Genomic DNA, 13,677 nt, shown 5'->3' with positions numbered 1-13,677 from the left:
GAGCCTGGACATCCACATTCATCTTCAATGCATTATACTAGGAAACAAAGAACATCTTTTGTGCACTACCCAAAACATAAAAAACTGAAGAGATTTTTGTTCCTTGCTGTTGATTATCATAACAGAACAGAAACAATACTGCTCCAGTTGTTTTTATCATGTCGAAGTACATTATATGTGTTCTCGAAGTACTAGAGTATGTTTTTTCAGTTGTTTTATTTGTTTAATTAAACTACATTTTCATTGCTCTACATCTTGCGACAGACACCTAACATTTTTTTGTTTCCATTCCATGGATTGTCAGAAGCAGAATGTTTTGCTGCAAAATTGCGCGCTTCATCAAAGTTGCCCCCCGCCAAACTGAACTAGGACCGCACGGCATCCTCCCATGACTTCTCCTAATCTCTCAATAATATTGGCTCATTCCTGAGTAGGGAAAATTTCAAAACCTACCCAGGTCCTAGACTTAGGCCGGCCACTTCAACCTGTGCAAGAGCGCACTTGCACAGAAAAGAGAAGACCAAAACAAAGAGTCGAGCTTCCATCCCAGCAAAAAGATTTTCTGTCTATTAAAGTAACCATTTCCCACCCTGGGGGGGATCGGTAAACGCTGCTCCACACTTTTCACCCAAGTGCGTTTTCACCGCCCCTTTTCCTCATCTTCTTCATCGCCGGTCCCCTTCCTTCTTTGAAAAATCTGAAAAGCAAGATTGCGCAATTTAACTGGTGACTGGATGCATGTTTGGTTGGAAAAATCATCATATTTCCATCTTGAGTAAATCAGACGAACGGGAGGAGGTTGAGTTGAAAAGCAGTTGATGGTGGGAAGTCAGACAAAGTGCTCTGTCGGGTATTCATGTTCGTAGCCATTGTAATCGTAGTACAACCTCTCCCCTTTTGCTATATCTCTGCTCGCAATCAGTAAGACCCGACACTCTCCATTCACATCATATCTCACGCATTTTACATTCTGCTTCTTCTTGCCATCCCTGCATCACAGGATCGTAAATACTTGTCAGCATTTTCAAGGTAGACCTGAACAATAAACAGCGGATGCCTTTCATACCCAACACCCCCCCCCCCCCCCCAAAAAAAAAAAAAAGAAGAAGAAAAGGGGTTAAGTTTGATACTTGAGTGTCTCTAATGTCTTGTGGCGATGCACCGAGTTTCTGACAGTCGGAGCAAGCAAGATAACCGTTTAAATTATGTGATCTTTAAATAGATCAATTAGGCATCAAAACTTAACGAGCATTATATCTAATATGGTGCTTTAAAACATCCTAGAATGCAGATAAAGCACCTGGCTGCTGATAATTTGATTGCCATTGATTTTATTATATCCTAGAGACTAGAGAATGAGCTCAGGAAAGAAGTACGAGTTAGATAGCGAAATAAACGTACGGTGTGTGATTGTTGATGCCATTAATAAAGCGAGCAATATTACTACGCTTGTCCGGACAGATTACGAGGCTTTTTGATGGATCGGCTGCAGAAAGAAGGGTCATCATGCTATCACCTTCATCGTTTTCTCTATTTTTCAAGTAATCAACATCCCCAACATACTCCGTAATGATTGTCAAATCCCTTATAAATCTATCTGCTTCCACGGTGAATCTGTTAAGATCATCAATTTCTCAAATGAGTGTAAATCTCCCAGAATGCAAAACCTGGTTGCATATGTTTCCAGTAGAAAGACAATCAAATTCTCGCTAAACTCACCCTTCTAAAGAATCAAACACAACCATAAGGGGAGGCCATTCCCCTCTTCGCATCATAGCCTTGCACAAATTCAAGGTCTGGCTATCTTCCTTGGATATAACCTGCAATTTGTAAATTCTAAGTTTCATATTTGTACACAACTCAAGCTTCAGTCTTTAATGTAAATAAGACTGAATCAAGTAGCATGTTTACAGATTGCTTACTATTAGACATCCATCGGACTTATAAAATTTCACTGATGGAGAACAAAAGACGCTAACCAAAAAGCATATTTGAGACATCATTATCAAAACTACGAATTTCATGCTGGCTTTAATATCTTGCGTCCGTGTAATGAAAAAAGGCACCCATTTCTAAATGCTGATAACAAGTTCATACGGGTTCTAATTATCTAACATAGTAGAGTTGATTTAAAACATCCAACCTGCATTCCTTCTCGTTCATGTTTAGCAAGATTGGCAGATCTTGGGGCCATCCCAGGCATGTAAGTGAGCTCATTACTGAATTCTGTCCCTGTTGCTATCAATGCTGTGGCCAGCGATGCCATTTGCTCCAATCTCCTTGCAGGATCCTCGCTGGGATTGAAAGGCAACAGCTTCCTTCTTTTCTTTGACATGACTAAACTGCTGCCAGTGCGCTTTCTTCTCTTTCTGCCGTCTAGAATATTGTATAAACAGTAACGAATAATAGTATATTCATTAACATTTGAAGAGAGCAGACGCTGAACAAAAGAGAGGTTACGCCTGCGGGACATAGGGATGCGTTGTACCTTGACCAGGTGCTTCAGCTGATAGTGAAGACCTCTGAATCCGAAAGAAATCTACAATTTTCGTTTGTACAAGAGGAAAAGCTGCACATACATTACAGAGCAGGAGTAAGTATGTCCGATTATATGGTCTGTAAAGCATTTGCTAATGGAAACTAATACACACATTATTGTGGCAAAAACTTGCACAACACTAATCAAAATGGGTTATACTTCTAATAGGACTACTTTGATATTCTCAGGTTTAAACTCGCTCTTAATTTTAGCTCACTTATTAAGTAGTATATCATCGATTTATATCATTTCTACGGGCATAATTTTCCAAAACAAAAAAAAAAGTTGGCTTTTGACAGCCCGGAGAAGAAACTTTTACAGATTTTACAAGCACACTGATGGCAAATGCTAATGAACTAATGACCAACATCCACCCCCCCAGCCCCACCCCTTTGAAACTGGTGAGATCTAAACAAGCAACTCGGTCGACAGAATCCCATACTTACCACTAAACGTCAAAAACAAAACATGGAAAGTCTGGTACAACTTGAAAAGGCTATCAGCAATTCTGATATACAAATTTCAGAATCTAAGGAATCTATTAATTGGGATGAAACCGGAAGGTGGGGAGTAGGGAAGTAGACATCTTGAGTAAATAGCATGAATGCTTGAATTTGCTTCCATATATTGCAAAAAAAATAAACTTTTAATAGGGAAAAAAAAAAGACATACTGGTGAGCCTTTTGTTATTGGAGCAAGAGGGACAAAACCAGGAGCGTTTAGGGACGGATGCGATGATAGGCCTGAGGCAAAATAGGTGAAACCCACGATCACATTTGTCACATAACAGAAGCTCGTCAGCATCCTCACCAGACCCACATTTCTCGCAGCACACATTGCTGTAATCTTCTTGTTCTTCTGCTCCTCCTTTCTTTGATCTGGATCTCTTTTTAGATCCGGGTAATACGGAAACTGGGATGGGAGCTTGGGTCCTTTTCCTCAGCACCAGTCTTGTTGAAGAAACCATTGTTTTCACTCCCAAGTCACAGCTCCCTTCTTCTTGGGTTGTTTACGTAGGCAGCGTGAAATAGTGACAATAAAATAAGGGTTAGGACTTAGGATGGCGTAGCGGAGGTTTTGGAAGATTTGAGGAACCGGGAAGGAAATGATTTGGCGCGCGAATTTGGTTTCGCGGGAAAATGGTGCTTGGCGCCAACCTGGTGAGAAGTTGTGGTATCAGCCTTCAGCCAGTGGGCCGGGTGTGGACTGTGGAGGTTCCGAGGTGGACTGTTTCCTTGACCGTTTCGTATTCGCAATTCACTTTGGTTATTGGGTTTGGGCTTTATTAACGTTTCTACTTGTAATAAATGCCTTCCACGATCCAAGGCCATGCCTGAAGACGGCCTTTGAAGAAACGAATCAAGATTAGGAGTGTGAGCGGGTTCGGGTCAAAAATGAAAATTTTTTACTCAAACTCGTTTTTTGAGTAGATTCAAATTCGACCCGTATATCCGATGAATCTTGATTTTAGAGTTTCGAAACCAGGTTCGAAAGGTCCGGGTCTAAAAGGTCCGAAATTAAATTCAAAGTCAATCACACAATCAATCTCCAAATTTAAACAAATCAAATTACAAAACTAAATCACAAATAACTCACAATATTCAATTCAAAACTGACCACAAATTAATCTATAAAATTATTACTAAATTATTAATTTGGTAAAATAATTTATTTAGAAATATTTGTATTTTATAATTATTAATATATTGTTTGAATTCGGGTCAGAATCCCATATTTTATATCCGACCCTTTTTTTTTATTAGAGTTAACGGGTCGGGATCCAAATTTGAGTATTGGATTATTTTTCAATCCAAACCCAAAAAAATTTATTGGGTCCGAATCCAAATCCGATCTGTTGACAACCCTAATCAAGATTCAGTGAAACCACATAGTCTGATGGATGTGGACGATATCAGTCCGACCCAGTTGGGTTGTCAATCTCAAAATTAGGAAAATAAATAAATAAAATGAATAGTTTCAAATCAGGTTGTTGCGATTTAATCTGAATCATTTACTAGACTGCACCTACAACCAGAGATAATTTGGACCCTGGAGAATCACTTTCATGTCCCTCTACAGACGAAACACTTTAGTGTCATAAAAAAAAAGAGTAAATCTTTATATACATCGATAGTGTATATACTATCACCGTTTGATTCATGATATATGTGCAAAAATTGAATTTTACATAGTTGTCATTCATCCAACGCTAACATTGTATATACTATCGGTGTAGGAAAAGTTAATACTAAAAAAATAGGAAAAAAAAATTTAGTGTCAAATGCAGGTAACACTAGCAACTTAGCAGTAGTAGCATATCTCACATTTTCTTCGAGAGAATAAGAAAAGTCATAAGTCATTCGAACGCATTTATTACTTGTATAATTGTATTCTTGCACCTCTTACAAAACCCATAAATGCGAACAATCATAATATCATGGCAAACATCCTCTTTTAAAGGAATCAATTATGCAATGACATTATTGCCCTGCTCAAATGAGTATTACAGAAAGGAAGCAAAAGACTAGAAAAAGGACGAAAGGGTCAACTAAGGGGGCGTTTGGTAAGAGGGTATCGAATTCGGGGAATGGAATGAACCCCATAAATGGTGTTTGGTTCACTGGAATGGGAATTGAAATCTTAGAATGATTTCTAAAAATTTGGTGTTTCTCCATTCCCAAGTATTTTGGTGGGTTTTGTCCGATTCCCAAGTTTGATTCCAAGAAACAAATCCAATTATAATTATTGTAATTATAATATTATTTATTATTTTAAATACAATAATATATAATAATTACTATATCTAATATTAATATGCATTATACTTATATAAAATATGAGTACAATTAATATTTATATATTATATAATTATAATTATGTATTTATTTTATAGCATTTGTATAATTATAATTAATTATATATATAATATTTAATTTAATTAGTTACAAACTTATAATAATGATGTTATTGTATTATATAATTATATATTATAATTATTTAGTTAAATATAATTATACTTATATAATATATATTATAAATTTATTATTATTATATAATATTATATTTATAATATATATGTATATTTATAAATGTATATTATATGTGCATATAATTATAATATATACATGTATGTAATATTAATAAGTTATATAATTATAATAATTATTATTTTAAATATAATAATATATAATAATAACTATATTTAATATGTAATATATATTATATTTAGGAGGTGTTTGGTTTCGGAATCATGAGTCTCGTCCTGAGTTTGGGTTTTGGTCCTATTTTTCTTAAGAGGTGCTTGTTTCACATATTAGAATCGAAAATTGAAATGGAATCATAGACTCTGGTTTTGGAATTAAACTTTTCATTCCAATATCTAGTTTGGTTCACACATTGGAATTAGCATCATTCCAATTCCTGATACTTGGTTTAATGAGTGTTTCGGAATTAAATGCAATTAAATTTCAAATATACCCATGGTATAACAATTCTTATAAAATAAATGGTTAATTGCAAAAACCTCTATTGAGGTTTCTGACACTCCCTTAAGGTTTCAAAACAAACAAATTCATTCTAAATTTTGGTTTGAGGTAATTTCATAAACCAAATCGCGGTCACTTTTTGTAAAGTATCACTTTCCCATAAAAAATCAGCTCTTTATCGATTTCCTCCATTATAAGAACAGAGTACCCATTTTTTCATAAACAAATTTATTTATCGGATAAAATAAAAATAAACTCATTTTCCAATAAAATACCGACTCTTTATGATTTTTCTCAATTATAAGAACAGAGTATCCTTTCAAAAAACAAACGGGAAACCGCAAAAAACGTAAACAATGAGAGCCTCCAAGAAGTCAGAGGGGGTCTGCACAGTTTAGTCCTTGGATTTGTTCTCTTCTGAAGATGGCCGATTCTCCAAGTCAGATTGTCGGACCTCTTCAATCATCCTAACTGCTTCATCCATGTTTGGTCGCATGTCTGGCACCTTGGCAACACATGCCATGGCTATTTGCAGCATTTGCATAATTTCTTCTTCAATATTTTGGAACCTCATCAACTCGACATCAAAAACTTCGGCTGTCCATTCCTTCCTGACAACTGATTGGACCCACCTTGGGAGATCAACCATGTCATCCCGTCATGGAGACTGAATTGGTTGTTTTCCAGTTAGCATTTCCGCAATTTTTTCAAATCGTAAATTCTACCTTAGTATTAATTATAAGAGAAATTTGGGTGGAGGGTTTTTTTCAATTTTTTTTAGAGATCTTTCTCATGGAGATCTTGTTGAATAATTTACCCACTGAAGATATTTGCCCACTATTAATCTATTTACATTTACTTTAGATCTTTTTTTTTCAAGAGATTTTGGATTACAGATGAGGACTATATGATGAAGAAGAAGAGATAGGAAAACTGATAAAAAATAAGAACAAAAAAAGCGGCGTATGATGGAGAGAAAGAGAGGGTAGAGGAGTTTTGTATGTGATGGGTAGGTCCGTCATAAATGTTGTCCGGGGGAATTAGTTGAGAGTTTTGTCCAAAACCTCCCAATTTGTTCGGGAATGGGATAAGTCCCATTTTTTAGAAATGATTCAAAAAATTACATTCTAATAGGCTTAACCGAAGCAACAAATAAGGGGTTTATGCCATTATGTGATTTTCAAATCCTTTAACCAAACAGCCCCTTATTTGTTTGGTTTAGAAGTGGAATATGTTTTATTCTAATCAAAAGTTAATAAATTTGAAACTTAATCTATAAATGAAGAATGCTATGGGACAATATCTAATACTTTCATTTTCATTGAATGATTTGTATGATAGTTTACCAAATTATAAGCATGAGTGTTGAAAAGATTTTGATTTAATAATTAAAGATTGAGACCATAAAAACTAGAAAACCTTGAATTCAAATTTCCTTTACCCTTACTTCATTGTTTCTTAAATTCTATCCCTTGAGCTCATTCACCAAGCACTCCAACAGAGATATGTCTAGCACATAGTAATTTGTTCCTAACAAATTAGGACTACTATTAACAAATTTCCCTCTTATGTCTATTTTCACTGTCTATACCTAAGGCTCCGTTTGGATTAACTGTTTTTGAAAAATTTTACTGTGGCAGAGTTTTTAGAGTATATTTTAGAATATTTTTTTAAAAAATTTTGAAATATTTTAAGAATAGTAGCATTTTAAAAATATATTTTAGGATATTTTTTGAATATTTTAAAAAATTTAGACTACTTTTTAGAGTACTTTTTAAAAAATTTTATAGTATTTGAAAAACTAATTTTTGAAAAACTAGTGGATCCAAATAGAGCCAAATATTTTGTAAAACCTTTAGGTTCGTGATGATAATTCTAAAAATGTCTATATGCTTCTTTATAATACTTATTTCCTTCTAAATTCATTAACCAATGAACCAGAAATCTTGTCGAGGGCTTTGATACCTTTTTCCGATGACTGAGAAACTCAGACTTTTTCGTTACTAAAGTTGACCTGCGAGAAACCTTCAAAAGCCGGCAACTTTTGAAGGCTCCCGCAGACCTTAATAAACCCAAACCCCAAACCCCCCCGAACCGATGTGGGATAGAAACCCCACAGGGGTGCCCCGCTGCTAAGAAGTAAAGACCCCCCAGACACCCACTGAAATGGAGAGATCACCTCCCCGAGGTTTCTGTCTTTTTCCGATGACTGAGAAACTCAGACTTTTTCGTTACTAAAGTTGACCTGCGAGAAACCTTCAAAAGCCGGCAACTTTTGAAGGCTCCCGCAGACCTTAATAAACCCAAACCCCAAACCCCCCCGAACCGATGTGGCTTTGATACCACTATTCACTAAAGAATTGTGAAGATATTCAACTCCGGTATTGCAAATAACAAAGCGATTATAAAAAAAGAAGAAGGCCCAAGGCCGAACGGATTCAACGGCCCACAACCACCAATTAAGAGTAGTTTGGGTAGGGCCGGAGATGTTGTAAATCACTCTTAATACTAGTAATTGTTGGCAGGAGTGCTCCTACAGTCCTACCTATTACAGTATTACTGTCCAGTCTGCTTTGGAAGATCCGTCATCAATGGAATCCACGGGCGAAAAGCCGAAACTTACTAGTAGCAGTATTTACTGGGTCTCTTGTACCGATTCGCCCGAGTTCACCCACCTGAGTTGGTGTCTGACTCACTCCGCTGTCGTCGGAATCGACGCCGAATGGAAGCCCCACCGCAGCCGCCAATCCACCTTTCCCACGGTCTCTCTCCTCCAAATCGCATGCCGACTATTCCCGGACTCCAACGAGTCGCCGGTCTTCCTTCTCGACCTATCCGTACTTCCTCTTCCCTCAATCTACGAATTATTGAGCAACGCATTTGTATCCCATGATATTCTCAAATTAGGTTTTAGGTTCAAACAAGACTTGGTATATTTATCGTCCACTTTCTGTTCTCAAGGCTGCGATCCTGGTTTCGATAGGGTGAGTACGGTTTTCATTGTACTTTTTCTCTTTCCCCTCCAAATTCTGTCTATACTTTTCACCTCTTTTATGTTTGAGTTTTTGGCTGGTCAAGGTAATGCATTTATTTTTTCAATTTTTGGCTGATGAAGGTAATACATGCTTTTTAAAAGGGTGGGATTTTTCTCATGCACGTTATTTGGACCAAAATTGCTCCTGCTATATAGCGAATTTTTTTTGGCTGACATTGTTGTTATTTTTCTGGATTGTACGTGGCTTTTACTTGTTTTCTTGGTAGAGAACATAGTTCAGAGGATGAAATAGGTTAGATTAACGATGTTGCAGACTTGCAGTTACCCTTTTGCGTTGATATAATTTGTGATACCATTTCACTGATAATTGGTCAGAATAGGTGGAGCCTTTTCTAGATATTACAAGTGTGTACAGCCATCTACAGCACAAGCAATCTTCAGGAAGAAAGGTACCAAAACAAAGCAAGAGCTTGGCAACCATTTGCCAAGAAGTGCTGGGTGTTTCACTTTCAAAGGTTCGAACATTACCAACGGCTTTGCCATTGGCTCCATTCTCAAGTTTTATTATTGTGTTTGATTGCATTTTCGGGAATTTACATAGTGTGATGCATATGCTTTAGGAACTTCAATGCAGTGATTGGTCGCACCGTCCTCTTAGCGAAGAGCAAAAAGCGTATGCAGCTGCTGATGCTCAGTGTTTGCTTGATATATTTAATGTCTTCCAAGCAAAGGTTGAGAAAGAAGGTTGGGCGCCCTTAATGTGACTATTCGCTACTGTACATTCTTGGGTTAATCTCATCATGTAGAGGTCACCTTTGAAGTTAAATGCATAGCTACTTTCAAGTGTCTGTTGACTGTTAATATGATGTGTGGACGCATGAACCATTGAGGTTTATTTCAACGCAGATAAATTATCATTTTTCTCATTGAGCTTTCTTAATTGTGTATAGACAAAAATCTCATGTTCTTGATTTCTTATCTGTATCAATGCTTTCTTAGGTTATCTGGTATTAATATATTGGGCTATTAGTTGCAGGGAATTCTTTTCATAGGTCATCGAACTTTAACCTTGGGTTGAAGCAGATTCTTGAGATTTCTAATTGTTGTCAGACGGTCCTAAGGAAAAATGTCTCTGAAGCTTCTAATGTGATTCGAGCTACTATGTCTGAGTTCCCAGGTAGAATTCCTGCTATTGAGGCTAAAGCCTCTGAGAAATCAAGTGGATTTACCAAAGAAATGGATGTCATCCTCTTGCGTATTGCTAGAAAATATGGTGACAAAATTTTGTTGAAGGACTCTGACAGGAAACCTAAAATGTCCAAGAAGAAAGGAAAAAGGTCATCTGCAGGGATGACTTACAAAGAAAGACTCGTGCAAAGTGTTGATGATTGGCAAGGGCCTCCCCCATGGGATCTTTCAGTGGGTGGTGATGGATGCCCCAAATTTCTCTGTGATGTGATGGTGAGTTGGAAAGGTTCTTCTTTTCAATTTGTAGTAGCTGAAACTTTTTTGCTTAGATTTTGTTAAGGTTAACTAGATGATGGTACGTGATGGTCCTGGTGTGTACTCCTGTATGTATAGGTGGAAGGCTTAGCAAAGCATTTACGTTGCGTTGGGATAGATGCTGCTATTCCGCATTCAAAGAATCCTGGAACTAGGTGATTGTTCAATGAACGATCTTGGTGATTTTCAAAAGAAGTTTTGGAGTATGTATCAGCAGCAGAAAATGGAGACACGGTTCCTTAACTGCTTTTCATTTTTTTTTTCAGGGATTTGATAGACCAAGCAAACAAGGAAAAGAGGGTGCTTTTAACTCGGGATGCGAAGCTTTTGACACATAACTATCTGATAAAACATCAAATATACATGGTCAAAAGTCTTCTGAAAAATCAACAGCTACTTGAGGTAGATCTCCAACATTTTTTGGGAATATAATTCAGCTTTCCCCAACCCTACTTCTTATCCAAACAACAGGAAACAACAATTTTGATATTCATTTTTTTTATTGTTCGCCCATCAAGGTTAATGTTACATTTTTAGTGCCATCTCCTGGAGAATGAAAATTGGTTGACTGCAGGTAATCAAAACTTTTCAACTGGAAATTTGCGAGCATCAGCTAATGTCAAGGTGCACTAAATGCAATGGGAAGTTCATCCAAAAACCCTTAACAACTGAAGAGGCTGTGGAAGCTGCCAAAGGATTCCAAGTGATTCCCAACTGCTTGTTTAACAAGAATCTAGAGTTTTGGCAGTGTGTGGACTGCAATCAACTTTACTGGGAGGTATTTTTTTTTTTAAATGCATTTTTTGGGTTCCATCTCATATCCCCCCCCCCCCCCCCCCCGGCGCGCAGGGCGCGGGGGCGCTCCCCTTCTTTTTTGTTTTATTATCTCTTTCATCTATGTCAAGATCTACTTCATAACTTTGAAGCAATCAACCTGCAAAGTTCTGATTCTATGGAGGTCTTGTGTGTTAGTGCAACAGTGGATTCCATTCCAGCATTTTCTTGATTAAGGAATTTTTGTTTGTAAGATATTGTTTATTATTTTTTTTATCTTTCCTTCAAATGAAGATACATGTACATTGCATTGTGCCGAAAATGCCATCTTTACTTGTTTTAATTTGATCACTGAGTTCATTTCAATGGATTCAGGATGCTGTTCCTTAATTTGGATCCTTTCTATGGTTAAAGCAGAAACTTCTCTATTGCATAGTGTATTGTATAATTCATACCATATCCTCCTGCTCTATCTTTGCTGGAAGCTGTGTCTGCTGCGTTTGGTTTTAGTAGCTGTAGTGCTCCCAAAACATGACGGGATGTGCATGTGCATGGAGTTGCAATCTTGTGGATAGAGTTTAGAACCCATCTTTAGTCAGTAGTATCATACCAGTCTTGGTTCAATGCACAGCATTTTTCATCTGAAATTCCTGTTATACAGAGCTTCCATAACCCTCCATTTATTGCATGAGTACTGATATTTAAGCTGAAATTTGAGTTAAATTGTGTGGATAAAACATTCAGCATCTGTGGCTTAGTGAAGTGATCTCCAGTAGCATTGCTCACATGTAGTTTTGTACACATTCTGTTGTCACAGGGAACCCAATATCACAATGCTGTTCAGAAGTTCATTAACGTGTGCAACCTAAATGAATAGCTCAAAGCCATTTGATTTGATGATCAAACGAAAGGCAACCATGCTTCTGTCGTGGAGAAAACAAAAGGCAACCATGATAAAACGAAAGGCATTGTGATTTAATAATGACAGTGCTGTTCAGAAGTTCATTAACGCGTGCAAACTAAATGGATAGCTCAGTGCCATTTGATTTGATGATCAAACAAAAGGCAACCGTGCTTCTATAGTGGTGAAAAAAAAAAACTGAATAAAAGTTTTGTTATCTTCTCTCTGGCTCAAGTTCTATTGACTTCTTGTTACTTCGTATGTAATGGGCTGCAATCCTCCCCAGAACCCACCAAAAAAAAAAAACTTTTCTGTAGCAGTCCGCCTGTAACAACTTATTGTAAAAAGTAGCTGTTTGGATTGTAAAAAGTAGATGGTGTAAATTTTTTGGTGTCATACACATCCGTTGAATGGCTCCATCACCTTTTACTCTCTTACATTCTGTAAGTGGGTGTGTGTCCAAATAATACTCTCACTATCAGTCTAACACTCCCATATTGTGACATGGATGTTTTTATTTTGTTTTTGACTTTTTCCCCTTCTGTTCCCCCCGGTGGTTTCCTGGGTGTATCTAATATCTGTAGATTGGTGGGGAAGGGATTGCTTTATCTGGAAGCTTAATCCTGGTTAATAATGAGAGGCGCTTCTTGTAGATCATTGTAATGCGCGGATTAGCATTATAGATGTGTAATAGTGTGGGGGAAAATGGAGTTGAATAATGGCGTTGGAGCATTGCTTATTATTCTTTTGATTGATAATTTAAAATGGATAAACAGCTGGTTATGAAGAATCAAGAATGTATTCCTTAGCCCATTCAGCTTGACTTGCGGATCAACTTTCTGTCAAAGCAATACATCATGTCGTCAAAAGCACAATGAAGACCTACTATAACAAGCGTTTTGTTTGGTAGGCAAGCATTATGCAATATGGCAAGTGTTATTTAAAAGATAGAGACAGGCTTATGTGTGGACTGGACTCGGAGAAATAGAGAGATGGGAAAAAGCAAAAGGACCCACACGAAACTCTTTGTTGGTCGGTGGGTCCAGCTCCGTCGGATCATTTTTCAAGTTATCGACTTTTCGGACGTTAAGACAAATGTTTTTTTTTTTTTTTTTTGAAGGAAAACGTTAAGACGAATGTGGTGGAAGAAGGAGGCATCCATCTTCATTAAGGTTTATTGTGGCGCTGTGTCTTTTGTTTCGATGCACATCCTTGTCCGGATGTTTGATTGTTTTCACGTTGAACATTGGCGTTAAGTAGTACTTTTGTATCCTTGTCCAGATCTTCTCCCTGTTTTCCCCCTTTCCCCGGCGACCAATGAGAGAGAACCTTCAACAACGAAATGTGGAATTTTTCTGAATTTTTTTATAAAAAAATTATTGTAATGATTTGATATATTTGAGATAAAAAATTGATTGAAAAATATGTCCATAAAAAAAATAACAATTTTTTTTTTTAGAAAATTGCAATCCAAACACAC

At 36.9% G+C, this 13,677-nt stretch overlaps 2 protein-coding genes across 3 annotated transcripts; one reads left to right on the top strand and one right to left on the bottom strand.

Moving 5' to 3' along the window:
- Positions 1–263: 263 nt before the first annotated feature.
- On the bottom strand, positions 264–3,544 carry LOC113763708 (histone-lysine N-methyltransferase ATXR6). Its single transcript, XM_027307609.1, has 6 exons — positions 3,212–3,544; positions 2,489–2,569; positions 2,144–2,376; positions 1,720–1,820; positions 1,402–1,614; positions 264–989 (listed from the first exon to the last, which is right to left on the bottom strand). Exons 1-6 carry the CDS (start codon positions 3,504–3,506, stop codon positions 830–832), a joined length of 1,083 nt encoding a protein of 360 aa, XP_027163410.1. The 5' UTR covers positions 3,507–3,544; the 3' UTR covers positions 264–829.
- Positions 3,545–8,410: 4,866 nt separating this feature from the next.
- Positions 8,411–12,692, top strand: LOC113763473. Of its 2 annotated transcripts, none has more exons than XM_027307301.1 (8): positions 8,411–9,008; positions 9,400–9,534; positions 9,640–9,763; positions 10,056–10,480; positions 10,601–10,677; positions 10,789–10,924; positions 11,097–11,300; positions 12,114–12,692. In XM_027307301.1, exons 1-8 carry the CDS (start codon positions 8,616–8,618, stop codon positions 12,171–12,173), a joined length of 1,554 nt encoding a protein of 517 aa, XP_027163102.1. In that variant the 5' UTR covers positions 8,411–8,615; the 3' UTR covers positions 12,174–12,692. The 2 variants fall into 2 exon arrangements, with proteins under 2 accessions (XP_027163102.1, XP_027163101.1); XM_027307300.1 differs by having other exon boundaries at positions 8,412–9,008; positions 10,050–10,480.
- Positions 12,693–13,677: the final 985 nt, after the last annotated feature.

The sequence above is a fragment of the Coffea eugenioides genome, chromosome 2 (assembly GCF_003713205.1).
Source record: "Coffea eugenioides isolate CCC68of chromosome 2, Ceug_1.0, whole genome shotgun sequence".
Taxonomy (NCBI): domain Eukaryota; kingdom Viridiplantae; phylum Streptophyta; class Magnoliopsida; order Gentianales; family Rubiaceae; genus Coffea; species Coffea eugenioides.
The sequence above is the reverse complement of the archived record's forward strand: the minus strand, read 5'-3'. Positions and strand labels throughout refer to the sequence as shown.

Bases quoted from the DNA above. Each gene is read 5' to 3' on its own strand.
- LOC113763708 (XM_027307609.1), bottom strand. From the start codon at position 3,506: ATGGTTTCTTCAACAAGACTGGTGCTGAGGAAAAGGACCCAAGCTCCC. The intron at 2,570-3,211 runs GTATGTCTTTTT...ATGTATGTGCAG, and splicing joins CAATAACAAAAGGCTCACCA to CTTTTCCTCTTGTACAAACG. The intron at 2,377-2,488 runs GTACAACGCATC...ACAATATTCTAG, and splicing joins AGCTGAAGCACCTGGTCAAG to ACGGCAGAAAGAGAAGAAAG.
- LOC113763473 (XM_027307300.1), top strand. From the start codon at position 8,616: ATGGAATCCACGGGCGAAAAGCCGAAACTTACTAGTAGCAGTATTTAC. The intron at 9,764-10,049 runs GTTGGGCGCCCT...TTGGGCTATTAG, and splicing joins AGCAAAGGTTGAGAAAGAAG to TTGCAGGGAATTCTTTTCAT. The intron at 11,301-12,113 runs GTATTTTTTTTT...CTGTTGTCACAG, and splicing joins GCAATCAACTTTACTGGGAG to GGAACCCAATATCACAATGC.